We start from the raw sequence: 21204 nt of genomic DNA, 5'->3' as shown, positions 1-21204 counted from the left end.
TTTCTTCATTCAATACACACATCTTCATGACTTTTTTCACATATCATTATTGACAGTGTGGCCAACACTATTACTAAACATATTAGCTTTTGACTTCTTATGTAGCAACATAACATCATCCTTACCTGTATTAAGACTAGCATTGTTCAATCTCTATTGCTTAAAAGACAGAAAATCCCTTGATATAAATTACCATTAATAAATATATTTTAAAACATCGTTTGTTCTTCTGTACCCATGACTTACAACATGATAGTATGCTAGCAAAACAGCTAAGTCTTTTTACTTACTAGAAAGTGATCCTCTGAAGACGCAGACCCTCTCTCCCACTATCTTATCCATAGGATAGACTTTGTGAGTGCTTTAGGGTCTGCAGTACCCTTGTGGGCAATATTTGCCCCCAAAGAGTTGAAAAGAAAACTCTTAAATCTATAGCACTTACAATGTCCTACACAGATCTAAACCTTTACTGTTTTCAGTAGTTGTGGTTTCTTTTATCTTTTTTTTTTCCCCAGTCACCATGACCTTGATTACACCACACAGTAAGCTTTTACGAGAAGGTTTAACATATCCTTACTTTTCTAGACCATATAATATTTAAACTGGAAATAAAACACCAAAGTCAGCAAAAATAACCTAATGTCTTTTATATGGCAGAATCTAAACTCAAGCTATAAATTAATCTGTTCCGAAAATTTGAATCATGGACTTCCCTATGCTTTCTCTTACGATTAAATGCAGCATGTGAAAAAGGATATTGAGACCTGGATGGATGCATCAAGAAGTATCAATGATTGTTACCTGCAGAGGTGTTACAAGAAATTTCATCTGCTGCAACGAAGACGAATTGATTTCTGCAAGAGAAGATAAAATTCACAATACTGCTTGCTGACTGGGAAATGTGCTAGCTGCCAATTGACTTGATGTTTACAGATGGGGTAGGGTAAGGGTGCTTAATTTCAATGAATGTAGCAAGAAAAAGTGTTGACATATTTCAGTACTAAAGAGTTTATAAGGATCATGAGGTAAACATGCTGGGATCTTTTAAATGAAACAATGGTGATATCTGGATATGGACTATGTACAAACTCTTGCATTGGAAGCTTATGTTTAGTGTTACAGATATGTCATGTCAATATATTTATGAAGTCGAATAAAAATCGAACTATATATTGATATAGGTACTAAAGGGTACTAATGGAAAATATGCAAAAAGTGTTTTTTGAAAAAAAAAAATTGCAATTTACTTCAAACAACTAAAAGGAGAATGTTAAAAGTTAATCATTTTTCCTTATACATGTCTAACATGATTGCAATCAGAAAAAAAATAAATCTGTAACCTTATTTTAAAAAATGACATAGTATATTTCCATATACTGTCATCCAAATACATACAGAAGTTCTTTTGTAGACTCCTAGCAGAATAAACTAGAAATATGAGTAATTTAATATAAACCTTCTCTTGCAAAATTCTTTATTAAAACCAGGTAACATAAAAACAGAAATGCTAAATACGCTAATATTTCAAAATGCAGAAATCCTGATTTGCCCTTTCCAAACTCAAAGCAAATAGGACATGGGTTAATGGACATTATATTTAAGGATGAACAAGTGATTCCTTTATATATATGCATAGCTTCCTTGGATGATTTTCTTTTACATTTACTGATGTTTGCATCAGTAAAAGAAAGGCCTAGTAAAGAAATTTGGTATAATTATTTGGGTGCTATTTCGCCCCCACATTGCAGCTAGCTCCTCCAGTGTGCACTGCTAGGTATGGTGAAAAGCTGAGCTTTGAACACTTTAATGGAAGAGTACCAAATAAGAATCAGAAGGAACTACATCTAGCTTGTACAGAAGACTACTTGGAAAACTCAGTTCTGCAAGACAATGAAAACTCTGTCAAGCATTACCTACTCTGAAGCTTCTACTGAAAACTATTCAGTTCAGGAGAGACTGTATCTTAGGTGTAACAGACTTAAGCCCTAAGAGAACAAACTTATCTCCATTAATTCACCTCCAGCATATTAAAGATATTTAAAATTCTTGTTTAAAAAACGTGAAGCTTGCTACCTAAAAGTTTACACTTAGAAAAACAAGGTAAAAAACGAAATAAAAACAAGACAAAACTAAGGGATATGTAATCCAAACTACAGGGACAGGATTAAAGATCAGAAGTAGTAGCTTAGTATTGCCTTTACCTTATCTTAGATATAGCAGTACCTGCAGCCTAGCATGGATGACTATAGTGACCAAACTGTATTTTAACTCTTTCATTTTCATTTGGATGTAGTAGGCAATTTTGTTGTTTTGCCATCTACAGTCATTTAACAAGCTAATAAGATCTATCTTGCACATATGTAGAGAGAGAAATTTTAAAAAATTAAGGGGAAAATTTTATCATCATAAATACAAAGCTACTTCATAATTCATAGATAGCATACTTTGTCACTATATTTACACATACCACTTCTTTTATTATCATATCTTGTGAATATTACATACAAAGAAACACAGATTTTTGCCTAACAGAAGCAATTTAGACTTATCAGCTACTGGCTTACAGAAAACCCTTTTCATTCAAGTCTACGAAATTATAAAATTGTCTTTTCATCTAAATGAAGACATCAATTCTACTTAAAATCAGCCACAAAGTGGCCAGTTGGGAAACTTTTTTTTTTTATCTCCATCCAGAACACTGGTGTTTTTATGGAGCATTGTCTCAGAGTTACTGCATCTTCAGATGTCGAAGTACAGAATTATCTGTAAGAAAAATGTGTTGGCTTCATTACTTATGGAAAGACTTGAGAATGCCAACTTTTTTTTTTTTATTTATTAACAACAGGTATTACTAAAAGTGTTCTAAAATCTCACTTTCTATTATCAACGGTATATTAGTAGAAATTTCATTTTAAAAAATTAACCCAAAGCCATATTTAAAAAAAAAAAAAAAAGTATCTACCAGAAACATTCCTTGTCATACTGCTCCAATTTATAAAGGAAACTTTGCTATATTTTCATTTTATAAAATTCATTTCACAACTCCATAAATTGATCATGAAAGTAAGGAAGAAGTTATATGTTATCCTACACAGAAACTGCATGAATGATAACATATTAATCTATGGACAGTAACACTAGATGTTGGAATTCTTTCCCTTTTTTAAATGACTATGAGTCATCGTTAGTTTGATAGCTTTAACTTTTTTGTAGCAGCAGATATATTATTTAGTTAAATAGTTAAATTCTGTACTACTGTTTACAAAAACTTAGAGGGATAACTAAGACTGAAAGATTCATATATCTCATCTGATGTCCAAAACAAGCATTATTCCTTAGTGCAAATAACCCATAATTTACAGGACTTCTGAATTCAGCTGATCCAGTGATGCGTCACATTCTATTTTACTTAAAGAACATGAAAAGTAGGCCTGGAAAAGGGTAGCTCACTTAACTCAGTGCTTTGAAGCTGCAGGATTGTATCCTTCAAAAGCCAACTTTAAGCATTAACTGCAGTGAGTGTGTAAGGCATAAAACCTCAGGAGTAAGGTATGGTGGAAATTCATGACGCATTTTAGGCTGTTTTAATGTTGCTCAACATTTCCACACTTCTTATTGACTGAAAAATGTACAAGAAATTTAAGCGAAATTCCATAAAAGAAGTTCTACTCAGTAAGATACAGAATTACTTCTATCAACGTAATTTGTGTATTAACAATGAAAACACAGGACATAATTTTTACTGCTCTTTCATATATATATATATAATTTTTATATTTATATATATATACACATATATTTCAGGTGTAAAAGAGCACATTTAAAATCCAGAGGACTTTTCCTTCAATATTTTTTTAAAGAAGTTACTCTATGTGAGATAAACAGAAAGATAACTGAAAGAGCCACATTACAAACACGCTGATTTGCATGAATAGTTAGATATATTCAACATGCCAGACATTCACACTCTGGCTAAACACAATCTTTTAAAGCACTGGAGCAGTCCCCATAGGGAGCCTGAGCTCTCTGATGTAAAATAGACAGTGTGGGTCAGGAAAATGTCCTTTTGGGACTCAAAGTGGCTGTGTTCCACCTGAGCAGCTATTTCCAATGGGCTAATGCTTATGCATAGTATAGCTTCTCCTAATCCTATATGTCACTTTCCTATTTATGCTGACAAACTGAAAACTACCACAGATTTTTACCAGTATTGTAATGAAGTCATTTTTAAAGTTGGAAATTAATGTTTAACTATTCAATATATTTACTGAATTTGAAAAGAAAAAGAGAGAGAGGATACAAAAGTAACATTAAGTGATTTTGATGCTCACTCTTTCTTTGGGATAGTTATTGAGGCTGCACTACCCTATTTTTTCAAAACAGTTCAAGGTTCTAATTTCCTCTGCTCTGCCCCCCATAAACCCCTCAGTACAATCCTTGCAGATATGTTCCTCCAAAGGATAACAAAACATCTTCAGGTTCAAATTTTTCTGCTGTTTAAAAGGACTCTGTTTTGAACAAAAGCAGCTCACTGCATTAAAAGACTTAGTTAACAGAACAGTAAAGCAAACTATTTAAGCAAGCAAAGAGCAAACGTTTAAGTGAAGCTTGACTAAGGTATGTCATTATACATATTACATAGTCACAAATATTACTGATTTTGAATTACTTCAGTGTGTGTGCACTCACAGAAATTAGGCCTGATGCACTATTCAGTTTGTTTGTTTTTTTTTAATTTCATACCACATCCTATTTTTTTCAGCCTGCTTGTAATGTCACAGGTTAAAGAAGAGGCCGAACATTTCATAAATATTTCGTCAGTACCTGCTCCTGCCAAAATGGCACATCTACCCACTTTCAGGAAGGCCTGACTCACTTCTGACAAATTGCCTTTAACTATGCTGAAATTATACACTCTTACTAACCTAATATGGAAGTTACATGCATAACAAAACTCAATGTAAGTTTATGTACGGCCTTATATGTGAAACTTAGTAGAATTATGTCAACAACTGTAATTACTATGCAGTATTTCTGCAGAAGTATTTTCTGTTAGTATGTTTCAGTAGTCTTGATCAGTTTTTGAATCACTTTTAAACTATATTTTGGTAGAGTTAGTTTCAAGTATGTGACATCTGCTATTGCAATCAACTTTTAGTGTATGTGGTCCTTCAGGAAAAAAAAAAATAACAGAATGTCTGTTTTATGAACATCTATGACTTTTCTTCAAACTCTTCTGAAATTTCCTTAACGCTTTTCATTCAAAATAAACACTATAACCAGTATTAACAGCTCAGCTACTGGAATGACAAATAGACACCAGAAAACACAGAGGCATTCTGGTTTATAACAAAATTGTGTCTTTGATACCATAATGGAGATACATGTTCCTTCACATGTGGAAAATGGGGAGTTCATCCTCACTGTGAAAACAGCATGAAACTTTATAATTATTGAAATACTTAAGTACTGAAACTCTGATAAGTCATTGATACATAAACATATATAATTATAACCATATTTTCAGTATTTAACTAGATTTCTTTTAAAAGTCTGTAGTATCTTAGAGTAAAATAAAACTCAGAAAGAGCAGAAAGTTACAATGGAGATTGTGTGGTACAGTACAGAACTAACTCTTGCCTGAACTGTAGATGATTTGGCTATTTTAGATGATAGGAAAATTCAGGACCTGGAAGTGGAAGATACGAAGTGATTGTGGGAATGGGTCTCAGACCCTCTTTTTTTTAAAGATCTGATGGATATAAATAGCATGAAGCACAAATTCATTGTAATTTCAGGACAGAAATCTCTTAATTCTCCTCTGTGGATGTAAGAATTTATATTTGTACAGTACATGGTACAAACTACCAAGTGTTGCCCATGTCCTATCTTCTTCCTAATAGACTGAGTGACAGTTGAATTTTCAACACTATTTATATTCTTCACAGAATATAATTAAGAACAAAATTTTGACGTACATATATAATTTAACCCAGCCCTCAACGTTTGTAATCCTTGTTCTTGGAGCTTCCATAAAATCAAAGCCATAGTATGGATGAAATGAGATTTTAAGAAAGGAGGACATCCATTGGAATAATTACACTAACTCTAAGAATTTTAAAATTTATAAGAAAACAAGATCTCCTAGCATACAGTAATTATTTTTCATACATCAGAAATCTTGGATTTCACTTACTAACTTCACAAACTAAACAGGAATCATTTTGCTTAACACAAAAGTGCAGCCGCTCCCAACAAAAAGAATACAGCAACTGCTGTAAACAGTGTGGAGTTACAGAGCACGAGACTTTAAGATTTTCATCTTAAACTGTCATGTTGACAGTTCTACCATGAACAATAACAGCTCACCATTTGAAAAGCTTCTGCAATATTCAAATATGGACAAGGTTTCAGAATTTCCCTCTAAAACAATTTTGGGAAGTCTCCCCCAACTCCCTCATTATGATGTCCTTGATTTAAGCATCAAGGCCATTAATAATTTATTGGTATTAATATAATAATACAATAAGAAGGTTGATTTCTGTATTATTGTGCTTTATATTCCCACTGCAGTGAGATCAAAGCATGTTATCATACTCATGGCATTTATATCACAACACGAAGACAACTAAACAACTTTACAGCCATATCCATAGGTTATATTAAATGAAGTATAAATAAAATCATAAAAAGAAAATGTTTCACAATTTATTCATTCAGCGTTACCAAGCTTCAACAGCACTAACAGTAACTTGGTTAACTTACTGTGCATTAGGAAACTGCATTAGGAATTTTACTTTCAGGCTAATTTCTTCAGTGCAAGTGCTTTCTATCCAAGTAATTTCTTTTCACCCTAAGTACTAGCAATGGTACCAAGACAAAGAGGAAAGTCAGATATTCTGCTTTCACTTAGATATTACAGTGAGAAAGATAATGCATCTCCCACCTTTATCATTCCTGACCACTTCATTAAATGCTTATTTCTGAACTTCTGAGTCATATTTATTTCTGAATTTTCGAGTGAGGCCTTGAAAGTATATGGATTAAAACCCTGTATCAATGCAGTCTCTTCTGTCAATACTACCTCACAGAAAAACGAAAAGCTCATCTTGGTTGCCCAAGCAAAGACAGCTCACCCATCTGCCAGGATTAAGCAGCCACTCCAGAAGATTAAGTACCACGTGTGCCTGCAGGGGTGTCTCATGTGCCCTAGAGTGTCTTCGTTGGTGCTAGAGGCCTCCTTTCAGGTGGCTTAATCAAGCTCTTAATTTAATTGCCAGGTCAGAGTTAATGCTGCAAGGTGAATTAGGAAGACAGCTGTATTCACTGTAAATAAAACTCTTCCATGGTAGCAGTTGGCATACAAACTTTCCCTCTCACTTTCCATTAACCCTTAAAGACTGTATAATGATTCTTCATTATACAATTCTAGAAAATTGGCTCTATACTTTGGAACTTACTATTGTTGTCCAAAATATTTTTAATTTATTGCAAAAAAAAATTACACAATGTCTTACATCAACCACTGGAATTTCTCCCTCTATATATTTCCATGTGTATTTTAAATCTGCAATACTTTATTTCCTGATTTATCTACTCCTTAAATAAGAGCTATAAAAATATGCCTAGCTCTAACCCATGTTATCTTCCTTATCCATGCAATTTCTCTATGTATGAAGAAGTTTATAATATAATATACATAGTATAAATATCCTTATTAAAAGTAACACAATATTAAGAGTTTAAGTAAGCATATTTATCTGCAAGAAGGACACAGATTTTTAACTGGACTTTAACATTTTTATGTGAAACCTAAAGCTAATAGAAAAATTCTGAACATTGCATATAACAGTAGAATTCATACTGATTTAAGTGGCATAACTGCTCTAAGATTATTAATTTTACTACAATTAGCGTATTCTACACACTCAAACTAAATTCTTACTTCAAGAATTAATCTTGTGCTCAGTGTCAGCAATGTAAGCTAATGTCAGTTTGATCTGGGACTGCTATATTAAAGGTATTTCTGAAGTTTAATCATTGATACATGAAAATTCTGTCTATCACTACATTTTGGAAATATTTTTCACTTTCAGCATTTTAAAGTCAGACTAGTACAAACAATCAGCATTTATATTGGAAAAAACATAACAGTAGCAGAATTGTAGGTGTTAGAAGGGATCTCTGGAGATCACCTAGTCCAACCCCCTGCCAAAACAGGTTCCTAACAGAAGGTTACACAGGCAAGTGCCCAGGCAGGTTTTGCATATCTCCAGAGAACAAGACTCTACCACCTTTCTGGGCAGACCGATCCAGTGCTCTGTCACCCTCAAAGAAAATATTTTTTTCGTGTTTATATGGAACTTTACATTCCAGTTCGTGCCCATTGTCCCTTGTTCTGTCACTGGGCACTGTTAAAAAAGATTCTGGTCCCTTCTACTTGACTTCTGCCCCTCCCTTACTTATTTACAAGTGTCCTCCAGGGTGAAAAATCCCAGGTCTCTCGGGCTTTCCTCATACAGGAGATGCTCCAGGCTCTTATCAGCTTTGTGGCCCTCCACTGGACTCTTTCTAGACTTTCGCTGTTGTTCTTCAACTGAGGAACCCAGAACTGGACACAATAGTCCAGGCCTCACCAGGGCACAGTAGAGGGGGCAGGATCACCTCCCTTATCCTGCTGGTCACATTCTTTTTAATAAACCCCAAAACACCATTGGCTTTCTTGACTACAAGGGCACACTGCTACTTATGTCCAACTTATTGTCTACCAGGACACACAGGAACTTCTTCTGTAGAGCCCCTTTCCAACAGGCAAGCCTGTAACCTGTACTGATGCACGCGGTTATTCCTCCCCAGGTGTAGGACTATCCACTTGCCCTTGTTGAACCTTAGTGGGTTCCTCTCTGCCCAACTCTCCTGCCTGTCCAGGTTTCACTGAATGGCAGCACTGCCTTCTGGTATGTCAGTCGTCCTGGCTTTACCAGAAAACTTGTTGAGGGTGCATTCTACCACATTACTACTGAAGATGTTGAACAAGATCAGAACAATATATAATCAGGGCTTATTTACTCTTTGTGTATACCATATCACCTTTAAAACAATGTATAATTGAAACACGGTTTATATTCATTTTTGATTTCATAACTATTGTTACAGTTCACTAGTAAACACAGTTTTATCTACAATACTATTTGACCAGTCTCTTAACATACAGAGGTATAATTATAATACAATAGCTAATGAAAGAAATTGTTGCCTTTGAAGTTGATGTCTGGGTGACTTTTACAAATGACTTTACAGCATGAGTTTTTCATGTAGTAATCAAAATTAGTATTAAAGCCTTGATAGAATTATTTAGGAATTCGTTCAAGAAAAAGGAAAATAGAGTTTTAGTACACTTTTGGGTTAAACTCTGCAATGCAGACCTCAGTTTTTGCTCCAAAAGTAATGTCTCCTATTTTGTTAAGTCAGCCCACAATATCACAGGTTGATGTTGGTGGGATGGCAATAGAGGCTGAACCTATCTGCCAATACTACATGGCATTTTGTTGCTGTGCAACAGAGGGCAGCAGAGGGGGAGTCTGACAGAATGACATCCAACATGGAAGTGCACATGAAGCAACAGTGTGTCACTGAATTCCTCCACATGGAAAAAAATGACACTCGCTGATATTTATTGATGCCTGTGAATGTTTATGAAGACTGAGCAGTGGATGTGAGCACAGAGAGGCAATGGTGGTGCATTTCAGTTGTGGCAAAAGCGACATGAAATACAAGGCACGCTCTGGACAGCCATGCAGATTGTTATCAATGTGACATGAGGCTCTTGTTCATTGCTGGTGAAAATGAAAAGCTAACGTAGGTGAATATGTTGAGAAACAGTGTTTTTCATTGAGAGTATGCTCTAGCAAACAGTATTATTTTACGCTATCTGTAGTAGTTTCCATGGAAATAAATAGAAGACATTACTTTCAGAGCAAACTATGAATATGAAACATACTATGCTATTTGCCATAACAAGTTGTCTTTTGGATACATTCGTTAACTTTCTTCTCCCACTCTTGCCATGCAGTATTCTTACAAATTGCTCATGGGCTTAGAGTTCCGAGTTTTGTTCCTAGAGTTCCACAAGTGTGTTCCTTAGAAAGTTGACAATCTCAAATTTTAAGAATAATGTTTTAGACCTAAATAAATGCTTTGGAATTCTTTGAGGTGGGAAAAACTACAATAAAAACATGCAAGATTGTAAATGCCTTGTTTCTGAATTTTGCTAACACAGTTATTTTAAATGTCTTCCTCCAGTATTTCCTTGCCTTACATAAAAGACTTAGTAAATTATATAAGAAATAGATATGGATAAAATCCAATAAACTCCCTATTTTATTAAAAACATTTAATTCTTTGCCTCTTCCACAACACTCTTAATTTCTTCCTGCTTTTAAGGTAGTCACAGTGAAAGTACTTAGGTTGACAATACTTATAGCATGTTCTAATCTGCCTCTTTGTGGTCTATCGAGTCAATGATCTGAAAACTAAAATCTGTATAATTAGACACTGACATGTCCAAAGGAACTGTTATGGTCTATCATGTCAGATGCACTAGCACTGGCCCAACAGACTGTAACAGTTTTGGTCTGTTGGATTAGGAATCAATGTTTTAATAACTCCCAAACTCCATATTTATTCAGTCCACTGAATACAACACTCTTAAAATTTTTCAAGTCATGCTTTCTTTCAATATCCGCTAAGAGTGAAGAAGCCAGTATGAAGTATCCAATAGTTAATTCCTACATGAAAAATGTTGACCAAACATGTTTTTTCTTGTTTTTAAAATGTCGCATGGAAATGCATAAAAGGAATGCATTTATAATCTTACTTATTTACTAGAAAATTTTATTTTAAAATTAGAAACTGCCGAGGTAAAAATAAACTGCTAAAAAAACTAATGTAGGCTAGATGTACCAAACAAAAGGAAAGCAAGTATACTGAACTGGACATATAAGTGTCATAGCTGCTATGTTCATTTATTTGCAGAAAATGATAAGCATGCAGCAGCTTCTACAGAGGTCAAAAGGGAAACCTCAGCAAAACTACTCAGCATCTTTAAAAACTGGAGCACTTCAGGAAGCCATGATCTGGAAATCGAGACTCTAATGTATCTCTAGCTTATTTCTTATTTTTATTCTTCTTCATGACTCCCAGCATGGATATCACATCATATTTAACAGCAATATTCAAGTCTTTCCTTGTCTGTGGGGATTCTTATCATATCCCTTGATGTTACAGTGATGTCAATGGGAATTATGGGAGAAAGAATTAGAAGCAGGGTATGAAAAATACAAGTTCTAACATGATAAATGTTTAATAGTAGGTTCTGGCCAAAGAACCCTAACTTTCTTTACTGTGCTATTACTCCAGTTTTGAACCTCTGGTGTTCTTTTAATAGTTACAAGGATACTACATGAACACTGACATCCCACACAAGTGAACCGAGACTTCAAAGTATAAGAAAACATGCTAATTTTACCAAACATTAAAAATATATTAGAAAAATCTAAGTATGTAAAACATCTATAATATTTTAGAGTGAAACATATTTTGACCATTAGAAAGTACTGCATGCAATACATTTTTATTTTAGGAAATTCCTATCCGATCTTTTGATATTTTTTTTCTTCTCTTATATATTCTCTTTGTAATTACCCAATTTTCCTTTCTATCTCCATCACTAGAATCTGCTGTTTATGGCTATAACATGAATTATAAACTCCAGCCATTCCCTAAACTGTGATCTTAGTAATGAACATGATTATGAAATACCAGTATGGTGCCACCAATACTCAGTTTGCCACAGATCAGATAAAGGGAAGAAGATGTACAAGCCTAAAAGATGCCTGAATTGAACTACACCTCAGTAAGAGCAAAGTGAGTGATTTGTTTCCTTGCAAAATTAGGGAATAGACAAGCTTATCTACTACACAGGATAATCCGAAAATCTAGACCGACCAAACATCACCACACCAAACCAAAGCATTTGAAGTGTTATATGTGTATCTGTCATATTATATCTCTTAAAAAAGGTAAACACAACTTTTGTACCTGTCAGGATGCTAACTGGACCTTTTGAATTTCAGCATTTGAGTAGCTCACAATAATTCTTGCACAGTTACCACCTCCAGTCCCCAAACTTCTTCACGTTTCTCAACATTCATCTTATATTGCAAAATTCACCAAGGTTTGAAGTTTCCAACTGGTTGTAAAGATATTGCTGTATTTTATTCTTTTTCCTCTCCCAATTTGATTAATTTAGAAATTAAAAATGTGCATAAATGCTATTTGTCTTAAATCTTTAAATGTATGATAATGAAATGAATGAAATACTACTGTTTAAAATATTAATCTTCCTATAAAATTATGTAATGGCAAATTAAACTCTCTGAAGATCCTATTATATTTTACATGCTGACAAAAGTTTAATTTTTAGTATATATTACTTGTAAAGTCCTCAAGAGGATAAAATAAATTGTATAATTCCACTGCATTTCTCATTGTTTATCTGTATAGATAATCTTCAAATCTAGAATATACAAAAGAGCACATTTGTGCCTCCCCCTACAGAAGCTCATATTTATATTTTGTGTATTTTATTCTTATTTTTGATACCTTAATGAACAAGTTTCCAGTTGAATAAAATCTGTACCTATTATCCTACTTTAGAATAATCTGAATGGAAATACCAAGTGTTACTCTCAACTACTTGCACAAAAAGAATTGGAAAATACATTAAATTCTATTGTAGGTAATGGGACGTTGACAAAAATAAATACTCCACAAGGGTATTTTAAAAACTTTCCAAAAACTTTTGGAGAATCAGGACTTTAACAAGAGTAAGAAAGGTTTCAAATTTGGAAAATTCAGAACTTTTATATGATAAAGTCTCCTGCCTCAAATTTTGCACAGAATCCTATATATGACCACAGAACATGTAACACAAAACTGATAAAGAAAAAATTATACATTTTTATGCTACAAGATGTAGCATAATATTTTGGAATAAATCCTATTTGTTTTTCTTAAAAAAAAAAAAAAAAGCTTCCAGTGATGAGAGACCTAAGGATTTAAGCCATACAACAAAATAGTCAGTGGGAATCTTCTCATTGTTTATAGTCAAATTTAAATTGGATACTAAATTAAGGGGAAAAAGAAAAGGAATTAGTGTCTACATCTGTACAAATTTATGTGTGTGTGTGCGTGCACATGTGTCTGTGTGTATGTGAGTTTGTGGGTGAGTGATGGATGGGGAATGTGTGTATATATATGAATCCATAACCATACATATATAAACACACAATTATTGAGTATTAGAGGGTTAGCAAGCAGTACAAGTGAAAAGAATTCTGCCTTACAGGCAGGTATAGTTCATTATTATTGGGGTTTTGCTTTATTATACTATTACATACACTATCAGAAATATTGCTGACAAACTTAATAAGCAAGAAAGGAACATTTTTCTTACTCTGATCAAAGATGCAATAATCAAATCAAAAAACACAAAACCAATAGCCAATCAATGTGAATAAATCTGCCCATTGGCTTAATTCAAGCAAGCCATTCACTGAGCTATGTGATGAATCTGTCAAATTCAATACAGCATTACAGACATACTAGCAACATCAAGTGAACATGCAATGACAAAATGACAATACACCCCACTGCCATGCTTTGACTTGTTCTACCTCATAAATACAAAAGCTGATGACTTTGCTAGTTCCTCTTTCTTCAGACACTGACAGAAATCTAACAAGTCTACTTTTATTTATAGTTTTGAAAATCTTACACAAAAGCTGAATAAAAGTTGCACTACCATCTTGTTGACATCCAATTTAGTATTTGTACACCATTATAATTACTTTCACAAGCATTCTCACTTTAAAGTGTTGGGAAGCAATGCTCCTGAATGATGAAGGACATCTGCAGACGAAGAGGCCCTTTTTTATCAGTTGGAAAAATTTCAGAAACTCTTTAAATATTAGAAAGTTAATAATTATTTTTTGATCCACTTCATCACAGATCTTCATCTCTTTAAGTGCAATTCAGTATGATGAGAGATCAAAGCACAAAAATCCAATTTAAAATTTTTAAAGCTGTATTTTGTGATTATATTGCTTCACCAATAAAACAAGCTGCACTTTTTTATTATAAGTTTGGTTATTATTTTCTTTTACAATCCTAAGAAGTGGAGAAATCTGTATGTCCTACCTCAACGGTGAATTTGTTTTTAGAATACGTATACTTTGGTGCCTTTCTTACTAAACTTATTTGGCTTGGCTTTGATTTATTTCATGAGATTTCCTTTGCCAGCAGACTCACCCTTATTAATCTGTTCTTCCCCTTTTTCCAGCAATACTTCCAACCATGACAAACAAGGATACCATTGCATTTCTTAAAAATCAAGCTCTGTTACAGTGATCACTGTACATTGATTCACTGTAGTCAGTGTCTCCATTTTTGAATCCCGAATATTTCTGTTAACCTTCATTTTTAATTTATCAAAATGTCTCCAATTCAAAGACTTCTCCTTTCCAACTCCTGATTTAAGAAGCATGTTAAATATGGGACACTGCCATTCTCCATGTATATAACATGCAGTCAAAATGTTTTGTTGTTGTTGTTGTTTTTTTTTCTTTTAATATAAAGAAGTATTTTCATGATATATCACTGCTTTAATACTCATTGGTTGCCACTTGATTTTCCTGGGCATTCTTTAAATGTAAACATTAAGTATGTTCTATTTGAAATTAAATAATTAGGAGCTTAAAGTAGCACTAAAAAGGATCAGTGTATAGATATGGTGTCTTCAGTATTGTCAGATGACAGTGAGTTACTATTACACTGAGAAGAAGAAAAATAAGCAGTACTGAACTGTATTTCTTAATTTTAGCAATTGCTGTATAAACGACTGAATTCATTAAAAATGAATAAAAAGGTAGTAAAATTAACCAAACTGATTGTGAGTAATCAGGGGTATCCATGTTTGTATATAGTTTCACATATGCAGGTTGTTATGTTTGATTCTCTTTGGTTGTTTTAGGATTCTCCCATAAAGAAGTTCAATTACAGTATTTGTAATTAACACAAGAAACCACATTCATTTGGGGAAAGCAGGTCAAAGATGATGGGTAACCTCATTTAAAAAGAGAAGTTAAATTAAAAAAAAGATCAATAATTCATTTAAGATATTTAAAATTATGCAACAGTCAGGTTATTACAATTCTAATTATACACAAAATATATCTGAAAATTAGCGTATTTTGAAAAAAAAGGAATTAACTGACACCATCACAAGCTTTCTTTACAACATTTAGGGACACTATCTTTTCCTTAAACAATTTTATTTTCAGCAGAACTCCTACTGAGGTTGACTTTCTACCCATAGCAGAACATGCGACAATCTGGTTTTTTACCTTACAGCATTTGGTTTATGAGAAGGTACCTGATTCGCAATTAAGGCATTTAAAAGTCATTTTGATGTTGCTCTGTTTCACTATATAACATACATATTTTTCATAAATTCATTTTTCTGTTGAAATAATCAACCTATAAGATGATTCAGGGAAATTTGGATGATATCTAGCAAAAAATGACTAACCATGGGGGGTTATTTTTAATGTTGTTCTTCCAACTTAGTAAGTTTTTATGATTAGGAATTCTTTTGCATTATAAGCTCAGAGAAAAATTCTAGAGCTGCAATATGCTAACTCACCTTTGTGGAAATGAAATGAAACTACTGAATAGCACTTCACCCTGTATGTTACCCTAAGTAGAAATAGTAGACTGCAAACAAAGTGCAAACAGCAGTACCTAGTCAATATTACTGATTCAAAAATAATAGAAAGTAACTTGCTTACCTGTCTGACACAGCATGCCTCAGCCACACATGCAAATTATTTTATTCACATAACTTTAAAAAATATGTCTTCATTATCCAGAATAAGCGTTTTAAAGGCAAATATGCATGCATAGCATTGTAACATTCATACCATGGTATTTTATTCTAAAAATACAGAATCCATGAACAGCACTTCAATCTAAGAAACAGTTCACTGAAATTTCTTAATCTGTTGATTTCTTTAAGAAACAGAAACACTTAAAAGCAATGTTTAATTTAGCATCAGAAGTAATTTTTCAATTCAAGACTTAAGAAATCATCTGCATGATTACAAGGGAAAATTTTCATAAATGAGGAACTGAGAACAATGACCTTACGTTCCACTGTTGTTGTGAAGCAAAATATATGCATGTATTTGTCTTTCACAACATGCATCTTGCCTTCATGATTGTACACTCTTCAAAGACATGAAAACAGTTGTAAAGATTCTGTCTAGGGTACAATTTCTGAAGAACCAGTGGAATATTCCTTCTTTTCAGTACTAAGTAATGTCCAGACACACTGCAAAGACTGATGCATGTTTAATTTTATGCAATCTGACAAAATCCTGTTCTATTGGAAATTTGCAATTTAGACACCAACATGAAATGGGCCTTGATTTTCATCTTGTGAGAAGATGAGTTAATTTATACAACATCACTTTTGCTTTATGGATATTACGCCTCTGTATGTTTTTCTTACGCATGTTTTAATGATCTGTTAGTTCGGGTATTCCTCTCATCAACGTGGATTACATTTTGAAGACAAAAGCATACTGGAGAAGAAGCATAACTATTTTTTTTCCCACTATTTCAAAAAATCACATGCTTGGAAAGAAAGCAAATGGAAAAAATATTTTTTTTTTTTTTTTGCTTGGGGTAGTTCAGGCTTAGATGCAGTTCATTCCCAATTTCCACTAACTGAAATAACATCAATAAGAACTGAGGGCACAGCTTCTAAATCAAATGAAATAATACTCCTAAGACAAATTATGATCTTTAGTAGCAGATCGTCATGAAGCTATACGTATATTTATCTAAATTGTACAAGGGTCACAGACATTAACTGGATGATGTCCAGCTTGGGAATGTGCACATCTCATGCCTAATTCTCAATTAAGGCCTAAAACCTCTCAATTTATGGCTATTCATGGATTATAATAAAACAGCCTGTTTTAGATATCACAATTATCTGCAGAGCAACAAGACAGTTATGAGACTTCAACAAGGCAAATTTATAGAATCATCTTTGACTTCCACTGGTCAGATATTTATTAGCAATAAATGAGATCTTACCTGTCACTGTAGGCAGCTGCAGTGGCAGTGGCAGGCTGGGCATACCGGTAGGCAGCATAACCACCCTGAAACACAAACTCAAATTCTAACTGGATTGCTATTGTAGCTTAAATGATATTTTGCAAAATCTAGCAACAACGGATTGGAATATTACTGTCATGCTGTAAGTTCAGTTAAAGGGTTAAATACATTTAGCCTATTTGAGTGAATTTGTTAAGCAAAATTTATCATCACCACAAACATGTTAACATTTGTTCCAGAGATGTGAAGAAAGCAATGAACTGTATTCAACAGCACAGTTTTTTAAAACACAACATTGTATTCTTCCACAAGTTTTCAAGTAGCAATTGTTCTTATGACTGCAGTATGTGCGTATTAACAAAGCCGTGTTGAACCCAAACGAAAAACCATACCAATAATTTTTTTTTTTTTTTTTTTTGGAATCTGTGTGTGTATAAAATATGATCTATCATACCTGGTTGATTAAATCTATGAATTAGTGCACTCAATTAACACTCAATGTTATACAGGTTTCCAATTTATACTTCTAATTATAATGAAGAAGGAAAATTCTCTTCTTCCCTGAATTAACATTCAGTTGTATGTAACAGTAATTGCAGCTGTTCAATTAAGCAAACAGGACAAACAAACACACATTTGAAAGGAATTGTGTGCAGTGATGCATTGATTATCAAACTGTGAAAACAGCAGAGCTTCCTGTTCAATGGACCACAGTGTTATATCAACCATTTCAAAATGATCTCAGCATGCCAATTAACAAACAGAGGCCAGTCTTCACAGATAACACAAACATGATTTACGTTCCAATTAGAATTCACCACCCCATAATCCTCTGGGACATGGGACTCAGCATTTCCTCTCCCACCTTTCCCCCCACCTTAACAAAGAGTTGAGAAAGAAAGCATTAGGTCACTCAGCTTTGAAGAAAATTTCTTCCTTTCCTAAGGGTGAGCCCTTTCAATGGACGGATTTTATTTTCGAAGACTGCACTCATATAAGATAATGTGCTGATCTGTAAAGCACGTAAGACTAGTAGAACAGGCTACTCTGTCAACCCTTACCATAACAGTAGTAGAATTTCACTGGGGATACTTCCATGAGTTTTCTATTTTGGTTTTGCAAATGAAAATCATTAGAAATTTCAGCCTTTGAATTATCAACACAACAGAGGAACATTCTTTCTGTCTTTTTCAAGTGCTCACATAAGAAATAGCACATTTACCTCCTCACTACTGGTCAGCTCCTTGTCAGAAGCAATCATGTCACACAACCATTAGAAAAAGACAGGTGCTTTCATAATACTAAATATGCTGTGCCTTTTGTAGAAACTGCTTCACTGTGCAAGCAAAGAAGCACTGAGAAGAAATACTTTCTCATTTTAGATCATTTGATTTTTATAAACCAATAAGAGGCTATTGCTGTCAAAAAATGTATAATAGGCACATATTGCTTGCAGGTACGTGCATGCAGGCAATCAGATGTCAAGCAATGTCACTGAGTGCAAACTGAACCAGCAAACAGTGAGGATGAGCACTTGGCCTGGGCTGTTCTACAAGGAGAAATGTGAGAGATTACACAAATTCACTTCTTCTCTCCTCCAGTTCTTTTCAGAGCTAAAATGAGTGTTGTTTTTAGTGGTGGGGGTTTTGCCATGGCTTTTTTCTCTTTGTTTGTTTGTTTGGAGTGAGGGCTTATGTAAAGGAGTTCAAATGGGAAAAAAATAAGATATTAAACCTGATAAGCTTGTTTTCATTGTCCTCTGAAAATGTGTTGTAGGCTACAAGTTGTTTTATGTTTCCGTTAGACACATGCACAACTCCTTTGATTGTCCTAGTAAGTGCATTCCTAAAAACCTCCATTTATATGCAAGAGGTCTCTTCATTTCAATCCAACTGCTCACATATTGATTTCCCACCCTGGTACAGTATTGAAAATGGGTCACCACCAGAAGTATTAATGTTTCAGTGTTCTTAATCAGACTAAAATGAGGCAGGCTGTTCATGCATCAGCTGGTCTTAAACCTACGGATGGCAGGCTCTGTAAGAATTTTATTTCTTTCCTTTGAGTACCACTCAAAATTGGTCAGTTTGCGAAGACTGATCATTTCTTGTTCAAAATCTGCTTTCCCTACACATGAATTACATTCCTTCAGTGCCTGCATTTTGATTTGCTTTCATCAAAGTATTGCTGCTGAACAATGAAGGTCAACCCTGAATTTTATTAAGCTGCCATGGATTGAACAATCACAATTAAATTTGTGAATGTTCTGGAAAAAAAGGAGTCTAAAGCAATAAAAAGATACCTACGTTATAAAATTTGTCTGTTTTCTTTTTTTTTTTTTGAGTTATAAATTGCAGGATAGATTTGAATATCAATGAGATCGTAGTTCTCTACAAGTCTATGTCACAATTTCTTATTTGTAACATAAGCTATTAATGATCTGCTATTAAGGGGGTGTAATGTTCCATTTGCAAGTCTGCAGATGACAAATACTGGGAGGAATGGCTGATAGGCCAGAAGGTCGTGCTGGTTCTCAGAGGCATCTGAGCAAGTTAGTATAAATGAGTTAGCAGGAGCCTCATGAAGGTCAGCAAGTGGAAGTGCAGAGTTCCACCCAGAGAAAAACCACCCCACACCAGGACATGGCTGGGGGCACCCAGCTAGAAAGCTGCTTTGTAGCAAAGGTCCTGGGGGTCCAGGCAGACATCAATTTCACCATGAACAATGTGTCCTTGCTGCTTAAGGTCAATGGTAACCTGAGCTGGATTAGAAGGAACACTGCTAAGAGATCAAGGGAGATAATGCTTTCTAGAACTGGTGATGCCTCACCAGTCCTCTCCAGTACAAAAGTGACATGTAAACACTGGACAGAGTCCAAACAAGGGGCACAAAGATGATAAAGGGGCTGAGGAACTTCTATGAGAAAGAAGCTTAGAGACCTGGGGCTGTTTAGCCTGGAGAAGAGAAGGCTCAGGGAGATCTTACTAACATGGATAAACCACTAAAGGAGAGTGCACGCAGGACAGAACCAGCAATGCCTCATACCAACACAAGAGACAATGAGCACAGAATCTAACAAAGGAGGTTCAATCTGAACACCGGGAAGCATTTTTTCAGTGAGTGACTGAGCAGTGGAATAATATCGACCTCTGGCCGTCTCTTCCAACCTCAAACTTTTATCCTCAAATACAAAATTAAATGTAAAAACATTGTTAGGGAAATAATTTTACAGCTATTCTGAAGCTTTGGTTTGGTACAATTACTATTTTACTTCAATTACATCAGATCATAGAATTATAGAAGCATAAAATCAGAGAATAGCTTGAATTGGAGGGGGCTTTGAAGGCCATCCAGTTCCAACCCCTGCTGTATGCTGGTTTCCAACTACCAGATCAGGCTGCCCAGGGCCCCATCCAGACTGGTCTTGAACACCTCCAGGGAAGAGGTATCCACAGTTTCTCAGGGCAGGCTGTGCCAGCATCTCATCGCTCTCTGAATAAAAGATTTCCTCATAATATCTAATGTAATTCTGCTCGCTTTCATTTTAAAACCATTCCCCCAGTCAGATCCTACATTTTAGAATTATTTTGGTTTTACTTTCCCTCAGCAAGTAAATAAAGTATCTGACTTATGAATTCTTAGTTAGTAAACTGAATTTATATTCAGCTAAAACTATTAAAAATGTCTACTGCCTTATCTACACTCCTGTATTTTCTACTTCCAAAGGAATGATACCACAATGCTAGTACAGCTTAAGTTGCCTGAAAAAGTTAAGTACATATTGAAGTCAAAATACTTGTAGTCCAAATATACACATGTATGTCACTGGCATAATGTAATGAATGGAACACTTATAATGAATGTTGTGCTAAATAGGACGTGAATATATACAATACAACTGGAAATTAAAGGCAGTTGGTAGATTATTCCTGCCATTTCTACACACAGAATCCATATTCT

The 21204-nt window shown here is 34.3% G+C and overlaps 1 protein-coding gene across 23 annotated transcripts in view; it reads right to left on the bottom strand.

Annotated features, from left to right (window-relative positions):
- Positions 1-21204, bottom strand: part of RBFOX1 (RNA binding fox-1 homolog 1) — a 743472-nt gene that overhangs the window by 15172 nt on the left and 707096 nt on the right. For 21 of the 23 annotated variants that reach the window (XM_052679517.1, XM_052679520.1, XM_052679521.1 and 18 more), the window contains one exon: positions 17224-17288. In XM_052679517.1, coding sequence (XP_052535477.1) covers positions 17224-17288 — 65 coding nt within the window. Of the gene's footprint in view, positions 1-801; positions 855-17223; positions 17289-21204 lie in introns of all 23 variants that reach the window. The other 2 variants (XM_052679516.1, XM_052679537.1) reach the window with 1 other exon arrangement.

This window comes from Tympanuchus pallidicinctus, unplaced genomic scaffold (genome assembly GCF_026119805.1).
Source record: "Tympanuchus pallidicinctus isolate F22 unplaced genomic scaffold, pur_lepc_1.0 scaffold18, whole genome shotgun sequence".
NCBI classification, from domain to species: Eukaryota; Metazoa; Chordata; class Aves; order Galliformes; family Phasianidae; genus Tympanuchus; species Tympanuchus pallidicinctus.
This window is presented reverse-complemented; position numbering and strand designations above follow the sequence as displayed.